Source organism: Bombus vosnesenskii, unplaced genomic scaffold, assembly GCF_011952255.1.
Source record: "Bombus vosnesenskii isolate JDL3184/JDL3185 unplaced genomic scaffold, Bvos_JDL3184-5_v1.1 scf7180000013263, whole genome shotgun sequence".
Lineage (NCBI taxonomy): Eukaryota > Metazoa > Arthropoda > Insecta > Hymenoptera > Apidae > Bombus > Bombus vosnesenskii.
The window spans coordinates 5,424,865-5,447,972 of NW_022882923.1; the positions used below are offsets into that span (position 1 = coordinate 5,424,865).

General features: G+C 34.5%; 3 protein-coding genes across 7 annotated transcripts; 2 read left to right on the plus strand and 1 right to left on the minus strand.

Annotated features, from left to right (window-relative positions):
* The first annotated feature begins 212 nt into the window (after positions 1 to 212).
* On the plus strand, positions 213 to 13,358 carry LOC117232303 (E3 ubiquitin-protein ligase HECTD1). Of its 5 annotated transcripts, none has more exons than XM_033491617.1 (21): positions 213 to 478; positions 1,069 to 1,118; positions 1,289 to 1,428; positions 1,501 to 1,735; positions 1,802 to 2,142; positions 2,223 to 3,276; positions 4,302 to 4,695; positions 4,923 to 4,958; positions 5,157 to 5,423; positions 5,532 to 6,992; positions 7,079 to 7,365; positions 7,709 to 7,969; positions 8,044 to 8,251; positions 8,417 to 8,617; positions 8,741 to 8,997; positions 9,119 to 9,289; positions 9,362 to 9,577; positions 9,655 to 9,899; positions 10,023 to 10,593; positions 10,727 to 11,763; positions 11,848 to 13,358. In XM_033491617.1, exons 3-21 carry the CDS (start codon positions 1,289 to 1,291, stop codon positions 12,128 to 12,130), a joined length of 7,665 nt encoding a protein of 2,554 aa, XP_033347508.1. In that variant the 5' UTR covers positions 213 to 478; positions 1,069 to 1,118; the 3' UTR covers positions 12,131 to 13,358. The 5 variants fall into 5 exon arrangements, with proteins under 5 accessions (XP_033347508.1, XP_033347518.1, XP_033347537.1 ...); XM_033491627.1 differs by having other exon boundaries at positions 9,131 to 9,289; XM_033491646.1 differs by lacking the exon at positions 8,417 to 8,617.
* Positions 13,359 to 13,480: 122 nt separating this feature from the next.
* Positions 13,481 to 16,103, minus strand: LOC117232345 (malate dehydrogenase, cytoplasmic). The gene is made up of 5 exons (XM_033491681.1): positions 15,695 to 16,103; positions 15,152 to 15,347; positions 14,374 to 14,696; positions 13,916 to 14,293; positions 13,481 to 13,836 (listed from the first exon to the last, which is right to left on the minus strand). The coding sequence occupies exons 1-5, from the start codon at positions 15,695 to 15,697 to the stop codon at positions 13,735 to 13,737; spliced, it is 1,002 nt and encodes a 333-aa protein (XP_033347572.1). The 5' UTR covers positions 15,698 to 16,103; the 3' UTR covers positions 13,481 to 13,734.
* A 260-nt stretch (positions 16,104 to 16,363) lies between these two features.
* LOC117232325 (phosphatidylinositide phosphatase SAC1) lies at positions 16,364 to 20,400 on the plus strand. The gene is made up of 8 exons (XM_033491660.1): positions 16,364 to 16,950; positions 17,064 to 17,155; positions 17,230 to 17,570; positions 17,653 to 17,764; positions 17,852 to 18,198; positions 18,278 to 18,655; positions 18,737 to 18,904; positions 18,981 to 20,400. Exons 1-8 carry the CDS (start codon positions 16,913 to 16,915, stop codon positions 19,257 to 19,259), a joined length of 1,755 nt encoding a protein of 584 aa, XP_033347551.1. The 5' UTR covers positions 16,364 to 16,912; the 3' UTR covers positions 19,260 to 20,400.
* Positions 20,401 to 23,108: the final 2,708 nt, after the last annotated feature.

Genomic DNA, 23,108 nt, shown 5'->3' on the forward strand with positions numbered 1-23,108 from the left:
AAGGATTTATAACTATTAACATTTGTTCAAATTATGTATTTTTACAAATCTTGCAGCGCCCCCTTGGCATTCAACGTATTAAATGACTACCGCCATCTACATACATGGTTGTATACATATACAACGTACGCGTATACGTACAGTCATAATTGTGCGAGAGTTCATGAAAATCTGCCAGTAATCGGTCGTCGACGTACGCACTTATGAAAACACGACTTTTAGAGAGTTGCGAGTTACTATATACTAACTATACTGAACGTCGCGTAAATGGCGAAATATATACTACGACATTAGGGTAAAGTGAGATTTTTTTGTGCGGAGGAGTGCTTTATTGGTCCGTTAGTGCGATAAACTTTTCGTGTCACTGACGGACCAAGCGCGACGATATTGTTACGTTGTTTTTCGCAGTGAAGAACGACACGTCTTTGGAAGGATGGCGACCTGACCCCTTCCGAATAATGGAATACTGTGCACAACGGTACGTTTCCTTGTGTAAGCAGGTTGTATTTACCAAACTATAGATAATTATTTCTTAGGCATATTGAATTCATAATGTGCACTTGCACAGCAACTGCTTCTCTGAATTCCCTGAAGGTTACACAGTGTTATTAAAATAGTGTCACGCTTACAGCCGTCGTCATGACAAACTTTTTTCACCTTTCTTTGTACTTCATCGACAAGCATAATTTTGCGATATCAAATTTATGACCACGTGTTATTATTTGTAATAACGTAATTTCTTTAGTCATAATACGTCGATGATTCACGTTGGTATTTACATAGTCGAATTTTTTTAGAAGCTATGTTTCATTATCCATAAAGAGACTGAAGAGGGAGAATGCTGTCAATGTAATTCTTAATATAGACATACCATAAGAAGTTTTATACATTTATTTTTGTTTCTTTTTTGTATTTCTTATTGGTCTTTTGTGAATTAAATATAGTATGCTTTAGGTATTTTCCAATGACATTTATTAATTTTGCATTTTTAAGTAGGATTAATATTATGTTAATATTAAATGTATATATATCTTAACTTATTCTGACATATATTTGTTTTGTTTCCAGATTGTCAGTTTGAGGTATACTTCGGTAATTGGTGCTATAAAACTTACAAGGTAAGTTCTGTTATACAACAAAGAAATTTACAAAAAATATATATATATCTTTTATATCATTTCTTTGTAATTATATAAGTATTAAACATATCCCTTAATATTATTTATATAGCAGTATATTAAGACTCGTACTTTCTATATACCGATCATCTTTTATAATTTATATTAAGATGACTGATGTTGATCCTGAAACTTTATTGGAATGGCTTAGTATGGGTCAAGGAGATGAAAGAGACATGCAGTTAATTGCTTTAGAGCAATTGTGCATGTTATTGCTCATGTCTGATAATGTTGATCGATGCTTTGAATGGTATGTTGAGAACATTGATAATGTTCATTATTTTAACTGAATAAAATATAATAAAATATATTTTTATTTTAGCTGTCCTCCACGCACATTTCTTCCTGCATTATGTAGAATTTTTTTGGATGAACTTGCACCAGATAGTGTTTTAGAAGTGACAGCTAGAGCTATTACATATTACTTTGATCTTTCACCAGAATGTATACGCAGAGTAATAGCCATGGAAGGTGCTGTGAAAGCTATTTGCAGTCGTTTATCTGGAGCTGGATTAGGTTCTAGAACTAGTAGGGACCTAGCTGAACAATGCATAAAGGTATTATACTATTTGATTGTTCTCAAATATAATATTAAAAAACATTCATCATATATGTTATTGTAGGCATTAGAACTTGTCTGTGCAAGGGAAGCTGGTGCTGTGCTCGAAGCTGGTGGCCTCCCTTGTGCTTTATGCTTTATTCGGGAGCATGGGGCTCTTGTTCACAGGGATACACTACATTCAGCAATGGCTGTGGTGACCCGTTTATGTGGGAAAGTAGAACCTCAAGATAAATCTTTGCCAGATTGTGTTGAAGCTTTATCAATGTTACTTAGACATGAAGATGCACATGTTGCTGATGGAGCACTCCGTTGTTTTGCATCATTGGCTGATAGATTTTCAAGAAGAAACACAGATCCTGCTCCATTAGCCTCCCATGGATTAGTTTCTGAACTTTTGTATAGGTATTATTTTATGATAAATCTTGTACAGATATTTATTTCAGAAGTATCAAGATAATCCTTTTATTTCTGTTTATCAATAGATTATCAAATGCAGCAGGGCCTGGTACATCAATAGCAACTACTTCTGGAAATCCAAAAACACCTCCACCATCTAGTACAGCTACAACACTTCCTACTCCTGAAGCGAATTCTTGCGCATCTGTTTCTACTATAATTAGTCTTCTATCAACACTTTGCAGGGGATCACCATCTATAACTCATGACCTCTTACGTTCTGAACTACCAGATGCGATTGAGAAAGCTTTAAAAGGAGATGAACGATGTGCACTTGATTCCATGAGATTAGTTGATTTATTGTTAGTTTTACTATTCGAAGGAAGGTCAGCATTAGGCCGCAATACAAGCGGTGGTCCATCCGGTCCCGTGTTACCACGTTTTAGGCGCCCAGAAAGCGCTGGTGAAAAATCTCACAGACAGTTGATTGATTGCATTCGGTCAAAGGACACGGATGCGTTGATAGAAGCCATAGATTCTGGAGGCATTGGAGTTAATTTTATGGATGATGTTGGACAAACATTGCTTAATTGGGCATCCGCATTCGGAACTCAAGAAATGGTTGAATTCTTGTGTGATAGAGGAGCAGATGTTAATAAAGGTCAAAGATCGTCTAGTCTGCATTATGCTGCTTGTTTTGGAAGACCAGCTATTGCTAAAGTATTACTTAGACATGGGGCAAACCCTGATTTGCGAGATGAAGATGGGAAAACGCCATTGGATAAAGCAAGAGAACGTGTAGATGAAGGTCACAGAGAAGTTGCTGCTATATTACAATCTCCTGGAGAATGGATGTTGCCAAATCAAGAACATAGGAAACCAGAAACAGAAGCAGAATTCACAGAACCAAAAGGTGATCCTGAAATGGCTCCAGTATACTTGAAAAGATTATTGCCAGTATTCTGTGCAACATTTCAGTCATCTATGTTGCCAAGCATTAGGAAAGCCAGTTTAAGTTTAATCAGGAAGATGGTGCATTATATTCAACCAGAATTACTTATTGAAACATGTGGTTCTGATAGAATGGGAAGCTGTGGTGCTATGCTTGTAGAAGTAATTGCCAATGTACTGGACAATGAGGTAAACATACAATATTTTTTATATAAATTTATTTTTTCTTTTTTAGTTTATACAAACTTTTTAAGACCCTGCGAGATTGATATAAGATAGTATAATCAATGTTTTAAAATCTTTAGTATTCATGCAGGCAGACAGGCAGCAAAACAGACAATGCTAGTGATTTAGTTAAGATTGTTCACAGGAGCTTGAGATAAAAGCACCATCACCACCACCTCCGCCTCTCAAGCCGATAATTGGCCCAAAATTGCGTTGTCTCGCATCGCGCAAGTCTTCCAGTTCCCTGAACTACATTGTTGATAAGACGGTAACGTCTGTTGTATGTTTGCCAGTCTCTAGTTGAAACGTCCTTTGTGCCCCTTACATGCTATTTGTAAATCCCACTTTTTACTGATCTCATTAATAATTATGCAAAGATTTCATTTACTATTAACATAATGTATTTATGACACAATTCGTATAAAGGGTGAGATCTAACAAATATGCGCATGTTTTATATTCCTTTGCTGAGAAAATTTTTTTTACATTGCATATAAATACCAAAAAGTGCCATGTGCATTAATATATAGAGTCAACGTGCAATTTGTTCTCTAGCATAAAATGTGATGTAAGAAGATCATTAAGGTACAAATTTTGTAAATAATAACAGTGAAGGACACACAGATCTTTCAGTGAATGGCCAGTGAAATTGCTCTAAACAGGTGTTAATTATGATAGATTAGACACGAAGCTGGTTGTCCACTTCTATTGACTGTCTGCCTGCTGCTGATGGGATTAATGGGCATTTGCTTGTGATTTCAATGGATCGCGTAATCATTTTGCTCATAAATAAATTTGTGCTGTTATATTCGTGCCATACAAAGTATGACTGAATAAAAGGACTATAGATATGTTCTATAAGAAATTGTGCAGTACTTATTTTGTATTAAACTAAGAAAAAGAAGACCAGAAATCTTTGTTTGACTTAATTGGACTTTCAATATTTATAAAGGATTGTATTTACAACATCTTTATTTTAATCTTAATAGGAGGATGAGGATGGACACTTAGTGGTTTTGCAAATGATACAAGATTTGATGATAAAAGGCAAAGATGAATTTCTAGAACATTTTGCTCGTTTGGGAGTCTTTTCAAAAGTTGCTGCATTGGCTGGACCACAAGAGGCTGTTCCAGAACCAGAAGCAGAATCAAATCAATCTGAAGAACAAAGAATGGAAGATGCGAGAGAACTTTTAATTGGAAGAGCTTACCATTGGAGAGATTGGTGTATTTGTAGAGGTCGTGATTGCTTATATGTCTGGTCTGATGCAGCAGCTTTAGAACTATCAAATGGAAGTAATGGATGGTTTAGATTTATACTCGATGGAAAATTAGCAACAATGTATTCTAGTGGCAGTCCAGAAGGCGGAACAGACACATCAGGTGCGTTCTTCCCTTTTTTAATATCGACACAAAATTCATCACCTATGTCTCGTCCATCTTGCCACTATCTTTCTTGTTGAAGTATTCTTTTCACCCTCACACACCCTTCGCGACAGATAAACTGACTTTGTTGGAACCACATTTTTATGTTATATCGTTTTCATTTGTGATTAACTTCCGCGAGGGGAATAGTGTAGTAAATAACTGGTTTTACTAACTGCCTACAGGAAAGGGGAGGAACACAGAGTCGCTTACCACTGAAGGTAGGTACACACATGTTCAACTTTCCTAGTTGTGCACGCTATCCTGCCTTTCAATGTACATCATCAGTTGCATGGAGATTCCTTTATTTCTGCATGACTTAAACATTCTCTGCCACAACATTATTCGGTTCATTAAAAATCTTTACATCACTTGCAGTTTTACTAACTGTATCAATTACTAGAATGTATACTTTGCAGAAAACCGTGGCGAGTTTTTGGAAAAATTACAAAGAGCGCGAAGTCAAGTTAAACCAAATTCTGTGAGTCAACCTGTACTTTCACGTCCTGGTACGACCCGTCTAGTGGTAGGAAATTGGGCATTATCTAGTAGAAAAGAGAGTGAATTGTGCATACATAATAGCGATGGTCAACAACAAGCAACAATTTTACGAGAAGACTTACCAGGATTTATTTTTGAATCAAATCGTGGTACTAAGCATTCCTTTACAGCAGAAACAAGTTTGGGTAAGTATTCAGTGTTTATTTATGTACTAATATGAATAAATTAATATTAATGTTAATGTTTAGTACTTTATTACAAAAAATAAATATTTTATTATCTTCTATTTTTAGGTCCAGAATTTGCAGCAGGTTGGGCTGGTAAAAGAGGAAAAAGATTGAGATCTAAAATTGAAGCTATTAAACAAAAAGTTAAAGTACAAGCTCAGGATATTTATGAATGTTATTTTAAGGCTGCCCAAGCGCAGCCACGTGGAGTAGTTGCTAAACTAGGAGCTATTGTTAGTCAAATAGAAAAAGCTTACCAAAAACAACAATCGGGAAATCGAGAATGGCGTAATATACTACAAAGTGCACTGGAAGAACTTAAAGATTTATTAAACGAGGAAGGGAGAGTTTCTGCATACGAACTTCATTCTAGCGGGCTTGTGCAAACTTTACTTTCATTATTAGCAGCTCCACCAGGACCACAACCACCTACATTACGAGCAACAAAACTCAGGATGCAAAGAATAGCAGTATTTAAAAACTGCTTTCACTCAAAAGACGCTAATAAAGAGCATAATTCTGCTAAAATTCTAGTCCATAAGTTGGTTTCAGTTTTAGAATCTATTGAAAAATTACCTGTTTATTTGTATGATACACCAGGTTCAGGTTATGGCTTACAAATTTTAACAAGAAGATTGCGTTTTCGACTGGAAAAGGCAACTGGTGAAAGTTCTTTAATTGATAGGTCTGGTCGAAGTTTAAAAATGGAACCATTAAGTACTATACAACAATTAGAAAACCATTTATTGAAAATGGTAGCAAAGCAATGGCATGATCACGATAGGTCAACGTTTACATTTGTTAAGAAACTAAAAGATAGAAATAGGATAACTTTTAAATATCAGTATGATTTTGATGAAAATGGATTGTTGTATTGGATTGGTACAAATGCAAAAACTTGTACCGAATGGGTTAATCCCGGTCAATATGGTTTAGTCGTCGTTACATCGAGTAATGGAAGAAATCTTCCATATGGCCACCTTGAAGATATCTTAAGTCGAGACCCATCAGCATTAAACTGTCATACAAACGATGATAGGCGTGCATGGTTTTCGATTGATTTAGGAGTTTGGATTATTCCAAGCGCTTACACATTGAGGCATGCAAGAGGCTATGGTAGAAGTGCCTTGCGGAATTGGATGTTTCAAGCATCAAAGGATGGTATTATTTGGACAACATTATACGCTCATGTAGATGATTCGTCATTGAATGAGCCTGGTAGTACAGCTAGTTGGACATTGGAGCCACCAGCCGATGAAACACAGGGCTGGCGTCATTTAAGATTACAACAAATTGGAAAGAATGCTTCTGGTCAAACACATTATTTATCTGTATCTGGATTTGAAGTTTATGGAGAAGTTACTGGGGTTTGTGAAGATTTGGGACGTGCAGCTAGAGAAGCTGAAGCTGGAGTTCGAAAACAACGAAGATTAATTAAAGCTCAAGTTCTTCGTCATTTAGTCGCTGGCGCTAGAGTGGCTAGAGGTTTGGACTGGAAATGGAGAGATCAAGATGGTGTCCCACCTGGTATGTTTATAGCAAAATGAAATTTATTGATCAAATGTTTTTATTCAATTAGTATTTGAATTAATAGATTTTCTTTATTATTTCAGGAGAAGGCACAGTAACAGGGGAATTACACAATGGTTGGATAGATGTAACATGGGATCACGGTGGTTCTAATTCTTATAGAATGGGTGCAGAAGGAAAATACGACTTAAGATTAGTTGGTACCGGTCTTGATACGGATAGTGGAACAAAAAGTAAAAATGGTGGCGGAGTTTTAACAGGACGAAAATCCAGTAGTACTCCTAGTTTACCAGATTGTACTGATACTGCAATACGTGGTTCAGTAGCTTCTACAGATCAAGCAGCAAGTGCGGATAATTTAGCAGTTAAGGTATAATTTAAAATATTTATCATTTTATATGTCATTTATATATAATGCAGAGCTGGAAAGAAGACTAGCATAAAGAATGTGGGTCTGATTAGTTATTTTGTATAAACTCAACACAAACGTTAAGGTAATTAACGTGTATTGGCTGAAAGCGTTACACATACAAATGCAATATAGCAACGCGTGACGTGTCGTCTCGGTAAGTCATCTTTCCAGCTCTGCAGTATACGTGATCATATGCGTGTTTTAATTACATTTTACCTAAAGCATTAAGACATGCTACTATTAATTAGAGTAAAAAATAATTCACCTAATATAGTGTCAATTTTGTATTTATAATAAACAGCAAGCCGTTGAGTCGATAGCTGAAAATGTGTTGTCGGTTGCTCGCGCTGAAGCGGTTGTTGCTGTAACTGGTGAAGGTGGGGCAAATTCAACAAGCGAATTGTCTGTTGTATTACATCCCAGGCCTGACACTACTGTAACAAGTGATCTGGCAACAATTGTTGAGAGTCTTGCTCTTAACACTGATTGTTCTGCCAATAGTAACAGCAATCGAGCATCTAGTAGTTCAAAACCATTTTTTGCAACTGTGCGAGGAAATAAGGTGTGACACCCACACACTTATTAAGATAATTGTCTAATGTTTACAACTCATTTAAATTTAAAATATTTTTACAGCCAGGGTCAGGCCTATTGAGTCTTGAAGCTACTGAAGTGTTGGATCGTGTCAGAGAAGGAGCCGACAGATTACGCAATAATACTAATAGCTTTTTGAGTGGAGAATTACTTAGTTTAGTGCCTGTTAGAATCAGTGTGTCAGGTGAACTAGAAGAGAATTCGTTAAGGATTAAATCTGTTCAGAGGCATCACTCTGGAATTACTGATGGTAATTTTCTGTTTATTTTTTTTTTTTTTTTTTTAATATAAAATAACTGTGAAATAAAGCAATGTAAAGTTCTAATCCTACACTAAAGTTTTTATAACTCACTTATGAAGGAGTGTATTTTTTGCTCCTTTTTTGTTATTTACAATCATGTTTCCTCTAAACTAGCTGCCAAAGAATGTAGTCGGGACAAAGAAGCTAGCTCATCTACACAAAATACGGCAGGTGGATGTCCTGTTGTTGTTACCAATCCTATGTCTGTGTCTGTTCCTAACCTTGCTTGTTCTGATGCTAACAATACTTTGGAACCAACAACTGCATCTGGTTTATTAGAAACCTTCACTGCAATGGCGCGAAGACGAACATTGGGTTTGTGTCCATGTATTGTTGCTTAATAGTATTTGCATATTAATAATTCTTTTAATTGTATGTCATATAATGCTTGTATTTTCTAATAAATTAGCCATATAAGTTACTAATAAAATTTTTTAGGACCTACAGGTGGGCAACATATTGCTTCCAATTCTAATGCTGGTTCAAATTCACGTGGACCTAATTCTGTATCGAGTTTAGTTCGACTTGCTTTGAGTCCTAATTTTCCCGGAGGTTTACTTAGTACTGCTCAAAGTTATCCAAGTTTAACCAGCAGTGGTCAAGTAGCTGGTAGTGGTGTTACGACAACGACTGGACCCGGCCTAGGACAAGCACTTACAATGTCATTGACTAGTACAAGTAGTGATAGTGAACAGGTAAAGCTTAGTATCCAAGAAATTATATAAAAAATGTTTTTATTGTGAAATAATATTTATTATATACCATGAATATAGAATTTAAAGTAAAATACATCATTCTATATAATGTAATAAGCAGTTATGGCTACAGGTTAGTCTTGAAGATTTTTTGGAATCTTGCGGAGGTATTGCAAGTTCTAGTGCTAGTGGAGGTAGAACAACAGGTGGACCAACTCTTTTGACTGAATTAGAAGACGATGAAGATGGCGTCCTTGAAGAAGAAGAAGACAATGATGAAAATGATCAAGAAGTATGTTAGGAAGGATTGTTTTACTTTAATGTAAAGGAATGAATATTTATTTTTTGTGTCCTATTTTTATAGGAAGATGATGAAGAAAATGAAGAAGAAGGAGAGGGTTGTGATGGTGATTATGAAGATGTAATGGTAAGTCGTAATCTTCTAGCAGCGTTTGTGGAAGAAGAAACTCCTCAAAATAGTAAGAGACGTGCGTGGGATGATGAGTTTGTTTTGAAACGGCAATTCTCTGCTCTGATTCCTGCCTTTGATCCACGGCCTGGACGAACTAATATTAATCAGGTTAGTTGAGTAAAAAAGTTTAAGAGACTTAAATGATAATAATAATAATTTTGTTTATATTATGAAATATTTTATAGACCACTGATTTGGAGATTCCACCACCTGGTAGTGAAACTCAGTCAAATACACGCTCAGGCTCATTGCCAATGCCGAAACTTTCTTTAACACTAAAGGGACCAGGCCTTCCTGGGGTATCAGATGTTGAACTAGCTCTTACAGAACCACACGCCAGTATTTTCCAACAAGTACAAGAATTAATGCAACTGACAGAATTGGGTAGTCGACAAGAAAAATTAAGAAGAATATGGGAACCAACTTACACGTAATATATTTATTCTTTAATGTATTATAAAAAATTAAATATTTACATACTACGTAAATATATAATAATAAGTAATAATAATAATAATAATAATAATAAATCACATACTATGCTTTTTTATAGTATAATATATAAAGAAGCAAAGGACGAAGAATCATCTGGAAGAGCAACACCAGTTGTTACATTATATTCTCGTAATACAGCACAAAATTCTTCAGTATGTAGTGTAGAGGACGTATTGCAACTATTGAGGCATGTTTATGTATTAAGCACTACTCATGATGATGGTAAACACATCGATTATGGAGAACTTGAGGAATCAACATGTTGGGTTCATCCAGATGACTTTACTTCAAAGAAAATTACAAACAAGATAGTACAACAAATTCAAGATCCTTTAGCATTAGCTGCCGGGGCTCTACCAAATTGGTGCGAAGAACTAGCAAGAAGTTGTCCATTTTTATTACCCTTTGAAACTAGACGATTGTACTTTAGTTGTACTGCCTTCGGAGCCTCGCGATCCATTGTGTGGCTTCAAACACAAAGAGATGCTGTTCTTGAAAGACAAAGAGCACCAGGTTTAAGCCCACGACGTGATGACATTCATGAGTTCCGCGTTGGGAGACTTAAACACGAAAGAGTTAGTGTACCTAGGGGAGAGAAACTATTAGACTGGGCAGAACAAGTAATGAAGGTAAGTTAATAATTCAATAATTAAATTTAGTGTTTACAGTATAATATATTATTTCTACTAGAAGAAAAGATAGAAAAATTGTATTGTATTATAGGTATAAGTATAGGTATTATAGGTATGTTATGTATAATAGGTACATGCAAGTCGGAAGAGTATACTAGAAGTGGAATTTGTGGGCGAAGAAGGAACTGGTCTTGGACCAACATTAGAGTTCTTTGCACTAGTTGCTGCTGAATTACAACGTAAAGACTTAGGTTTATGGTTATGTGATGATGAAAACTCGCCTGATACGGATCAATCTCGAGTTTCTGGAGATCAGGTTCGACCTCCGGGATATTATGTAACTCGACCGAGTGGACTGTTTCCTGCTCCGTTACCACAAGATTCTGCAGCTTGTGATCGTGCTATTCGATATTTCTGGTTTTTGGGCGTGTTCTTGGCAAAAGTTTTGCAGGATAATAGATTAGTAGATTTACCATTATCCCGTCCTTTCCTAAAATTAATGTGTCATGGAGACATCACAAACAATGTAAATGAAAAGATTGGTCTTAGTGGTGTAACACAAGAAAGTATATCTTCAAGTATGTCGAGTAGCTTTATATCCGAAGAGGATGAAGCAGATACAGCATACTCTTCGTTAGAACCAGCTTCTTGGTATGCTGGATTATTGGATATTGAAGATCTAGTACTTGTCGATCCAGTGAGAGGTGAATTCTTGAAAGAGGTACAAACGGCAATTGCCAAACGTGATAGAACGCTTTCCGATGGTCGTAATTCTACCGACGAAGAAACGACATTAAATATTACTCATTCATCCGGAATGTCAGTGCCTATTGAAGATTTGTCTTTAACTATGACATATTCTCCAAGTTCCAAAATCTTTGCATATAATCAGGTAGAATTAATAGAAGGAGGTGCTGAGATTTCAGTTACTATGGAAAATGCAAGAGAATACGCTGAGACGACAATTAATTTCTGTCTTGATGGAGGAATTTCAAGACAACTAGAATCGTTTAAATCTGGTTTTTCAAAAGTCTTCCCAATGGAAAAACTTCATGCTTTCAGTCCAGAAGAAGTAAGGGCTATGCTTTGTGGAGAACAAAACCCACAATGGACCAGAGAGGACCTGCTAAATTATACTGAGCCAAAACTAGGTTACACAAGAGAAAGGTAAGGATATTCGAAATACATGTAGATAACTAACTATTGCACAATCTAATTTACTAAATAGAATATACTTTTTTACTGCTTCAGTCCTGGTTTCCAAAGATTTGTCAATGTTCTACTTTCATTGACTGGTCCTGAAAGGAAGGCTTTCTTACAATTTGCTACTGGATGTTCAGCTTTACCTCCTGGGGGATTATGTAATTTACATCCTAGATTGACCGTTGTGCGGAAAGTAGATGCTGGTTCAGGTGGTTATCCCTCTGTTAACACCTGTGTTCATTATTTAAAATTACCAGAATATCCTACTGAAGAAATACTTAAAGAAAGACTCTTGGCAGCAACTAGAGAGAGAGGATTTCACTTAAATTAATCTCGTTTCTGCTCAGGCAAGGAACTGCTGCGATAACGCAGTAAAAAATATTCGCTCTTAAAATGAGCGAATCGAACTTTGCTCCACAGATTGTATTGTGTAATCTATACGCAAAAGTCGAGTTTGGTCTTGATGTTATTTACAAAAAGCTAAAACAATTGTTTAATAACAATCAGTATAGGTTTACAAAAACAATTTATGCATCCTGGAACGGAAATATTTATAATATCCAAAATTATTTAAAAAAAATTAATAAGAATTCATAATGTATCATAAATATTTAAATATTTAATATTATTTGTTAATATGTTTAAATTTGTCTATTTTGATAAATATCTATAATTTAACAGATAACAAATTATTTCTTTACTACTTTATGTTATGCGTTTAAGTTTTATTGTTTGAACTGATATTAGTCTCTTATAGAGTAAAATGATCTTTAAATTAATATTGTGATATGCACTGCAGTATGATATCAAATGCTTATTTAATGTAAAAAGTTAACTTACAATTTAATAGCATAGGTTATCCGTTCCAGGTATTGGCTACAACTATATTATAAATTTTGTCCGGATACAATATAAATTGTATTTTCTCAACAAATGTAATTTATGCGAGTGTTTTCAAGTATATTTGCTATTTTTGTGGAACAAAAACTTTACAGTTCCTCATTTTAAAACGAATGTTCGTATCGTCTTCTTTATGGAATATTGTCGTGTTTGGAAAATAATTCATATGTAAAAAAGAAAAGGGGGTATCTTTAATGGAAGTTTTATTTTCTTTATCAGAATGTCTCTCACATATATGTATACAGCGTTATAAAAACGTATAAGATGTGAATCAAAATTGACTTGTGCAAAGTGCTAAGTTTTTATCAATCACAATGAAAACGATGTTTTTTAGCATCTAGACCAATTTTCACAGCTTCAAATATTTGTTCTTTTAACTAAATATCAATGCATCACCATGTTTATAAAGACGCGCTAGTGTCTAAATATAATACACGAAAAAGAAGATATAAAATGATTGAAAGCATTTTGATGAAAATGTGAAAATGATGAAAAAGACTTGGCAAGCTGAGCACTCTGCATCTTTGTACAATATGCTACTTAATGCTCACTCAATAATTATAATTATAGGCGGAAATCAGTATACTTGTAATAATAGTGTCTAGAAGAAGATATGAAAATAATATAAATGTGAAAAGATTGATTAATGATATCAATATGAGAAATAGTTACTATTACTGTAATATAAATTATTATTGATTCTTGGGGAAAGAATAAAAGAAAAAAAACGTTATAAACTATAACATGTTTTTCAATATAATTTGTTATATGTTTTACACAGTTTATGAATATAAACATATGTATTTAACAATTCCTGTACTAGTTAGGAAAGATGTATAGATATCTCATTAGACCCCACATCATGTATCATCAATATATACTACTAACATATTGTCTTAAAACCATGAATTTCATACGGCCATAACCATAGTATATTACATATCACAATTCATACCATTAAAAATTTTTTTGTATTCTTTATAATTTTGCTGAAACAAGTAAATCACTCTCAGTACCATACTTTACTGATTTTAGTCACTTTTTGTGTAGCACATTATTTGCTTCTGCACGTTCCTCTTCTAATTCTTTGGATGTAATATTTAATTTTGATCTAGCAAAGTCACTGATTGGAAGTCCCTGAAAAGAATCAGTGTAAGTAATTGTTTTGTTTCCAAAGTATGTATAAATATAAAAGATGATATAAAAAAATATTTACTTGAACAATTTTGTATTGTCCATTTTCTATAGTAACTGGGAAAGAGAACACAATATCTCTTGGAATTCCATAACTGTCATCAGACAACACCCCCATGCTAACCCATTCTCCTGGTTTGGTACCCAACCACCAATCTCTCATGTGATCTCCAGCTGCTTTAGCAGCTGACATTGCAGATGACATTTTTCTAGCAGCTATCACAGCTGCACCACGTTTTTGAATTGTTTCCACGAAAGTAGTATTTAACCAGTTATCATTGTTTATGGCTGAAGGCACTGGCTTAGTGGAACCTTGAAGGGTTACAGTAGCATGAGCTGCATCAGGATATTGAGTTGAACTATGATTGCCCCAGATAATAACATTTTTTACTTTATCAACCTATTTAGAAATATTAAATTATTCATTTACTTTTCAAGTAGAAGTATATTTATGCTTAATATAACGTTGAAACTAATTACCTGTACATTTAGTCGTGCTGCTAAAGCTGCTTGAGCACGATTTTGATCCAATCTAGTCATAGCAGTAAAATTTTGCTTTGGAATAGAAGGTGCATAATGAGAACAAATTAAGGCATTTGTATTAGCAGGATTGCCAACAACTAAGACCTTAACATCTTTTCGAGCATGTTTGTCTAGAGCTTCTCCTTGAACTTTAAAAATTTCTACATTAGCAGCTAGGAGATCTTTTCTCTCCATTCCTTCTTTTCGGGGCATTGCTCCAACAAGAAAGGCTGCAGCTACGTTTTTGAAGGCTACATTTGGATCAGCTGTAGGAACAACTTCTACAAGTAAAAAGTTCATACAGTAAATAAAATATAAAAAAGGATATATTTGTGTATAGATATATAATGCATTTTTATTAAAATAAGAAAGTGACTTAAAAATATGATTTAGTTTCTTACATAACACCGATGTTACATAATGTTTTTTGCCCATAATTACATTACAAATTATATGATCTTATGAATTTGTATGTTCTTATTTATCATATAAAATAAATCATGAGAAAGAAATCTTATAAATTTACTTTTGTATCATAATCTTATGATTTATATATTCTATATATTATTTTTATATTTTTATCAATATATAATTTTGTGGGTTCTATTTATCGGATGTGCAACAATTTTCCTAAGACATTCAATTAAAAAATGTTTTTCTAGTATGCTTTAAATTTTTACATTGTTAATAATTTCTTAATCATAAATTTATATTTATTAAATTTATATAATTTTACCTTTCAGAAGTGGAAGAGCTAAGTCTTCTAATTCCATAACTACTCCATCCAATACTTTCATCATAACAGGAATATCTAATAAACGAAGATTTATTGGTTGATTTGGACCAAAAACTGAACCAGCAGCAAGCTGGTACAATAAAGAATATGCAATTTGCCCTGCAGCTCCCGTAACCACCACATTTATTGGCTCGCTCTAAAAAATGAAAGAAACATAAATTATTCGCATGGACATATATTTTTAAAAATTTAACTAATAATATTTTCAATTTCCAATCATAAATATAATAATAAGTTTCTATATATTATTTCATTTTGAACTCTTATATCATTATTAAATAATAGTTCCCTTAATACAGGTGGTTTCATTCAGTATAGTATGTTACAATAATTGATAAATAGTAAATTGAAAGCAGTGATGCTTTGAAACTTGTTCAAGGTCGAATGTAGGTTAAGCAATTATGTTACATAGAATATTAAGTTTTAAAACATCTTCCATTACTTTTACAATATAAAACAATTAACATAGTTCTTAAGACTTACCATCTTTTACGCTGATTTCCTATAATAATATCGTTCTCAAATGACAGAACTGAAGACGCTTATCGAACTCTCCAGGACTGATTGAGGTCAATTAAAATGATTGGTGTAATGACGACTGAACTGGAAGATAGATTTCAATTCGACTGATAGTACTGGAGGCCAAGTATTCTAATTATGTTATTCCATATTTCAATCGATAAGAACGTTACAGTATTTAATTTATAAATTATATAATGTATATAAAAAAGACGCAATCTTTTACATGATTAATATAACATTATTATCCAAAAATGTAAATATTTTATTAGAAATAATATACAAACTAAATTTTCGCTGTTTTTATTTCCGTATATGTGAATATACTTAGGGCTTCGTGCGTGCTTAGTAAATTAGAGACCTATTAATAAGAAATGTGAAATAAACATTTATTTTCGTTTTATTTCAATGTCACACTTCATATGTAAAATTTTGTTGCATAATATTTACAGGTATCACGTAGAAGTTCAAAAATTTATTTCAGCACAGTATCCAATCGGAATTTAATATACGCTGCTGCCATCTATTTAGCAGTATTACAGAGTCAATAATCTATTAAAGTTAGTGGCGTGAGTTCCCCATCTAAATACTGAGTATACACGGATACCATGGTATATAATTTCAACATGATATTGGAATTTTATTCATGAGTTTTTATATTTTTCGTTTAAAAATTTCGTTTTGATTAATTGCAAATCTAAATACATTGATATGCACATATATATTTAGAGTTACTACTTTATTTGATCAAGATATTTTTACCGAAGCAGAATGTTAAATACATATTTATTCATTGAGGTGATGTTATCGATGACATGAACAAGAAAATGTTGGCTACTATGACAACCTAAAATTTCAACATCTGCTACGCTCATGGAATAGCAGCACTGTATAGTCAAGTATAGTGTATAGTGGATCGTGTCGTGAAGAATAAGAGAGACTAGATAAGTGCGGAGGTTACTCCGATTTTGCCAAAGTTTGAACATGCTAATTCAAAGATTAAGTTGACAACAGTTTGATAATTAATGTCTAGCTAAGTTTACATCATAATCTACTTCGCGTATATGTACAGATCATAATTTTTATTGTCATTATAGATTATTTTTTCTCTTGTGTTGTATTTAATTTTTTTGTTAATTTGTATTTTCATAATACGCATTGTAGAAAATACTTGGTAACAATATGAAGTTACACACAGATGTATATGACAAATTATATTTGTGAGTATCATTCTTACATCTTGTTTTAGTGAAATTAAGTAATTAATAGTTAGTCAGAGTCAAGGATCATGTGGTGACTCCTTAACTATATTGATAATTGATTGTTTTTTCAGATACATAACACCTGAAAAGTTTTATGTAGAACCTATTGGAACTAAAGTGTTGCTTGTAGTTGATAGAGTGAGTCAGCAAATTTATATGCAAGGTAATTAATGACATGTAGATTGCATTTGATATTATTGTAAGATAAATTTCCTAAGCACTTCATTCATATTTCAGCTGGTACAGCTAGTCAAATTCCATCAACTGCAAGTCGTAGAAAGATATGGGGTATAGTAGGAACTATAAGACTATTAGCGTGCCGATATCTTATAGTGATAACAGATGCTGCAGAAGTTGGAACAATAGCTGGTCATCAGATTTTTAAACTAGTTTCGACAGATGTTATACCCTATACTAAATCTTCATTACATCTTAGTGAAAAACAAGTGCAAAACAATTCGACATATGTAGAAATGATTAAATCTGTATTAAATACACCTTATTTTTATTTTAGTTACACATACGATCTCAGTCATACAATGCAAAGACTTCAAAACACCCCTCCTGAATTTTTACAGGTTATCATTATTTTTATCACTTTTATCACTGTATATTGTTGTTGTTGTTTGATGATAGATTATGTCTTTTCCTATCAAACAGATGCCACTTCATGACAGGGCAGACCTTAGATTTGTATGGAATGCTTATCTCCTGCAAGATCTAACATCAAGGCCTGAACAATATAAATTTTGTCTGCCTATTATTCATGGATGTATCCTTGCAAGCAAAAGGAAAGAAAAGAATACACTATATAGATATATACATATACACATATATATCTTCCTTAATGTTTCTTTAGTTGTATCATTAAATACTATTACTGTAACTGGTAGTACATCATTTAATTTGGGTGTAGTATCTAGACGAAGTGTGCATCGTGCAGGAACAAGGTTGTTTTCACGTGGCATAGACACTACTGGTAATGTTTCTAATTATGTAGAAACAGAGCAACTAGTTGAATTTAATGGACATCGCATGTCTTTTGTACAAACGCGAGGGTCTATTCCTTTATTCTGGTATCAGGCACCAAATTTGAAATATAAACCTAAACCTCAATTGAGTACTCACGAGGATCATCAAACTGCCTGTGCACGGCATTTTGAAACTCAAATATTTCATTATGGGAAGCAAATATTGATAAATTTAGTAAGTTGATAAACAGAATTGAAGGAAATTAAATTTTTATCACGGCTACTCTAATTCCAACATCGTAATTTTAATACAGATCGATCAACGTGGTCCAGAAGCTGTACTTGAAAAAGCATACGGCAATGTAGTACAACGAATTAATAATCAGAACGTTCGGTACGAAAGTTTTGATTTTCACGCTGAATGTAGAAGATTGAGATGGGACCGGTTAAATGTATTACTCGATCGATTAGCTCCCGAATTAGAACAGATGGGTTACTTTTTATTGTTGGAAGATGGAACACTGTTATCGGCGCAAGACGGCGTTTTCCGTACCAATTGCATCGATTGTCTTGATAGAACTAATGTTGTTCAAAGTATGATTGCAAAGAAAGTTCTTAATGATGTGTTACCAAGGTTGCAGGTCCTTAGAAAGATTGAAGATCATCCTAGCGTCGAAGAACAATTCAAACGGGTAAGAGTATAACTTTAATTGTGCTCATTTTTCTATTTCAAATTTCTTATTTCATATAAAACTTTAACACATTGGTTCTAGATTTGGACTGACAATGCAGACGTTATAAGTGTTCAATACTCAGGTACTGGTGCATTGAAGACAGATTTTACTCGAACTGGTAAACGAACTAAATTGGGTGCAATCAGAGATGGCTTGAATTCTTTAACAAGATACTATAAAAATAATTTCACCGACGGTTATAGACAAGTATGTAACTTTTTTTTCCTCAAAGATTTCTCATTTTTGTTTGCATATGATAAGTTACAATATATTCATTTAACAGGATTCATTGGACTTATTCTTGGGTCGCTACATTGTACAAGATGGTGAATGTACGTTACTTCAATGTCCTTTGGAATCGGAAAGGAATTGGCGTTATGCTACGTTCCCTTTGGTACTCCTTGTTGCATCATCCATGTTGGTTGCTCACGTAATTTTGCCTTCGAGATATACTACTGAAATTTTGTTGTATATGCTATTTTGGGGTGCTATGGTAGCTGGTACATTTGCAACTATTATCCATCACGGCAAACAATACGTGGATAAACCTAAGCTACTTTAAAAAATTTTTTAGATTCAGGTAGCATATATTATATAATATTTCTAAGCTGAGAAGCGTTACAAATTTCTTGTTATTTTTCACCATCTAAGTTTTTATTACATTTTCGTATCATAAAGTATTAACGTTCGTTTGAAAAAGCAACAGGGCAATCTAATATTTAGATTTGTAAAATCTAACTTTACGTATGTATTCTCGCATTTTTATGTTCCAGAAATCGTAGTTCTAATATTACAAATGAGGTAAATGTAGTGAAATGGGGCAAATGTGTTCTTATTGATGTACATATATATATAGATTAAGAGTGTAGTTGATATTTCTAATTGAGATATTGTTAATGCTCTCGCATTTTCAAGTAGAATAAGGTGTAAGGAATACTACTCATTCCTTCTTCACTTAGTTTGACACGTTTTAAAAAAATGTAGTAAAGTATTGTAAAGAGTTTTTTGAGTAACATTTTCTCGTATATAAAATCAATTCGCATATAGCATTTAGTATCTACCGTCCATAGATTACCTGCAATATACACTATTTGAAATTCTGTTTATTGCAGGTGCCTGACGGCATGTAATATATATGCATTTGCAATGTAAGCAAAATCGAAGCGAAGTTAGTAATAAATTAATACATCTTTTAATGAAAAAAAGCAGGTTTTAACAAGTAATACAATCTTAATGATTGTTCATAATGTGTAAATGCCACAATCCCTAGTTAAAAGAACGGATTGCATTCTAAGACATGGAGTGTTATGTATTCTGACAATTTTGTAGGCAATATCGAACCAAAGTATGTAATGTTTATAAGATTGTAATGTATCATAGGACTGTAATAATTATCAGTTACAATTTCATATAGTCATTCTAATTATAATAAAAGATCGGGGGATATTCCGGTAAAAGAATATTTTTTAATATTTAGAAACTAATTTTCATAGTAAGGTATCTATCCAGTTAATATCTTTGATCTATTATAGTAAATTAGTTTTTTTCTTGAAAGTACATGTGACGTATTCTTATAGTTGTAATGGGAATAGATAAGAATAGTTGCATCGATTTTCATTGTAATTCCATTTATTACTTTAATGTTAAATGATTTTGGAATACAAATGTTGATTTATTAATTAAACATCCAACGTTTCTCAGTCTATCTATTATATAAATTCAGCAGCAATTAGGGAATTGTTATTTACCTTGAGGTAGAGGCGTCTCGTATTTGCTTTGGTGTTCAATCTACATGTTTCCCTACACGAAGCACGAGTAAACTTTAACCATTGTATGAAATCCATTCAGTTTGTTTAGTAAAGAGCATAGGGAAAATAGATTAAACAGATATTTTCAGTTTTTTATTTTTATTACATTTATAACATCACAAGTTTCTTGTTAAATTTTGACGTTCGTTCATTATGTGAAAGTTCGTAATTTTAAAAATTAAATCAATGCTTAGTTTAAAAAAGAAACAGCATCTTATACAACTTCTAATACCGCATTGTCTGTGTATAGACGGCACTTTTCTACTTACGGTATCATAAGAGTGCATTCTGAAAGCCAGGAACCATTTAAGGGATCATCAAGGACTGTTAACTTTCCTGTACTTCTTCATCCACATAAATTGCCGATATATAGAATAACATGTACTTTCAGAAAGCATAATTAATTTAGCAGTCGAGATGTTTACCTAAATAGGCAGAATTGCTGCCCTATTGCTCGCGGTCAGATTCGTGATACGTGCTAGTTTAGGGAATCGGTGAGAGGCTCTAGGAGTTCACCGTATCAAAATGTAGGACGATCCTTGACAGGACGTTTATTTATTTTCTTGTATTTAATCAACGAAAGGGGACACTTGCCACCAACAGACTTTCTCCGATTAACACGAATCCTATGAATTTATTTTGCAACTTCCATCAATACAAGCCGAGAATATTTATGAAATACACGATCGACTGTAGCCAGACGTGGTAAACAGACGGTACACTTGATTATACGATTTTCTGAGTATCTTTTAAAGCTAATGGCGGGTCGGCCGTGCGTCCGTCGGCTTCTCGTTTATTCCTATTGACAGAGACGGAGGGAAGAAAAACAGGCGGGCGACGTCATTTCCGAACCGAGGTGAAACTTTCCGTGGCTTTGAGCCTTTGACAAACGGTCGCTCGTAATTGGATTCGTTTTATAAAGTTCCAACGAAACGTGCAGCTTTCTGCTATTAATTGGAGATGGTAAGCGGCGCGCTCCTACAACGATGAGAAGAGTGTGGACTCGAGGTCGACGAGGGTGATTAATTTGATTCAATTACAAACCGACGACAGATCCAGGGCATCGATTTTATTACCATTTCTCCTCTTCTCTCGCAGCCACGAAATCTTCGTGTTCGATGCCCGACGAAGAAAGAAGACTATCGCCAACGATGGGGATGAGGTTCACTTTGTGTTCACTGTTCGTTTGATGTTCCAATCTTCTATTTTTGTATCTGATAAAACCGATTATCGTCATTGGAGGTCGAGTATTATTCATTTCTGTCACACACGCGGTGTAAACTGCAAACAGTACTTTATATCCATTTTTTTTTTGTAGGGTCATCTCAGGCGTTCGAGTGGGTGTCGAGTTAAAACGATATTCACGAATAATTTATCGGGTGAAAAGGAGAAATTCGTCTCTTTGGTCAATTTTATCTAAAATCGAGTGGAATACCGAAAATCTGGTTGCGCGTTCAAAATTAACGAAATCGCTGAAGGTATTCGTGTTTCATGGCAGAGATGAAAAGAGGAGAGAGAGATGGAGAGAATTTCCTAGTAACAGCGGAGGTGTAGGGGTGTAGTCATTGCTCGGTTTTACACCTACCCGCACGCGTGGCTGTAGACCGTTCACCGGTTTGCATCCGTGGAAAACGCGGCTACCCGCCATTATACGTGCTTCACGCCCCTCGAGTGGAAAGCGATCTGATAGCGGATTTTTATAGCGCGCCAAGAGAGCTTTTCAACGCCACGTGATCTATTCTTTTACACCGATGGAAATTTTTTCGAGAAATGCACTTTCCAGGCGAGTCATCGTTTTTGCTGGCGTAATCGTCCAATTCCATTTCCATTTCTTTTACGTGGTAACCGGCGCTAGCTCATTTTCTCCTTTAGAAGTCCTTTCTTCCGAGCATTAAGTATTCAATGATACTCTGACACCATGTTAAACCATAACATTAAGCAAATACGAGAGACACGAGCAATTTTCACCTTCGGCAAACACGCGATACAAGGACATTGTATGATCCTTGGGGAGACTAGACCCTGTGTAGCGATTTCTCTGTCATCCAGGTAGCTTGGTGGTTTCTGTAAATCTCGCTTTTGTGCCGAGCAATTTGCTAGCTCGAACGTTTTGTGCGTCGTTTACAGTTTACGCGGCGATTTCCCGATTGGGCAAATCGCTGGTAGCACACTTAGGGTGGCTGCCGCGTGCAACCGTGGTCTCTGTCCGCGCGTGTACAACCCGCGTACATGTAGGATCGCGAGGGTATGTTGTGTACGTACGTCGGTTACGTAGCTACTTACGGTAGCTTCCGTGATACATGGAGGTCGCACCTAAATTTCCCCTGGGAGTCATACGTCTCTTCGGCCTCTCGGCAACCCTCTCTATTTTCCTGTGTTTCTAGCCTCCTCTTTTTCTCCCCCGCTCGATCTTTGTGACGATTTTCTTTTCCTCTTTTTGCATCTTTCCTTCTCCAACAGCGATCTTGCCTTTCGTTTTTTCCCTTCTCTCTCTTGAGCGCATAACTCTCGAACGTTTACCGAGAACCAAAGATCAAACGTTGGGCCTGGTTGTGGAGAAAAAAAAGCGCTTTCTTGGTTCGCGACCGACGGTATGCATTAAA

Excerpts from the sequence above, each read along its gene's own strand:
- LOC117232303 (XM_033491617.1), top strand. The coding sequence starts at position 1,289 with ATGACTGATGTTGATCCTGAAACTTTATTGGAATGGCTTAGTATGGGT. Across the intron at positions 7,366-7,708 it reads CGGATAATTTAGCAGTTAAG|CAAGCCGTTGAGTCGATAGC; the intron begins GTATAATTTAAA and ends TATAATAAACAG. Across the intron at positions 11,764-11,847 it reads CTAGGTTACACAAGAGAAAG|TCCTGGTTTCCAAAGATTTG; the intron begins GTAAGGATATTC and ends TTACTGCTTCAG.
- LOC117232345 (XM_033491681.1), bottom strand. Across the intron at positions 14,697-15,151 it reads AGCTCTTCCACTTCTGAAAG|AAGTTGTTCCTACAGCTGAT; the intron begins GTAAAATTATAT and ends TTTTACTTGTAG. Across the intron at positions 14,294-14,373 it reads CAGCACGACTAAATGTACAG|GTTGATAAAGTAAAAAATGT; the intron begins GTAATTAGTTTC and ends ATTTCTAAATAG.
- LOC117232325 (XM_033491660.1), top strand. The coding sequence starts at position 16,913 with ATGAAGTTACACACAGATGTATATGACAAATTATATTT. Across the intron at positions 16,951-17,063 it reads GTATATGACAAATTATATTT|ATACATAACACCTGAAAAGT; the intron begins GTGAGTATCATT and ends TTGTTTTTTCAG. Across the intron at positions 18,656-18,736 it reads TCGAAGAACAATTCAAACGG|ATTTGGACTGACAATGCAGA; the intron begins GTAAGAGTATAA and ends CATTGGTTCTAG.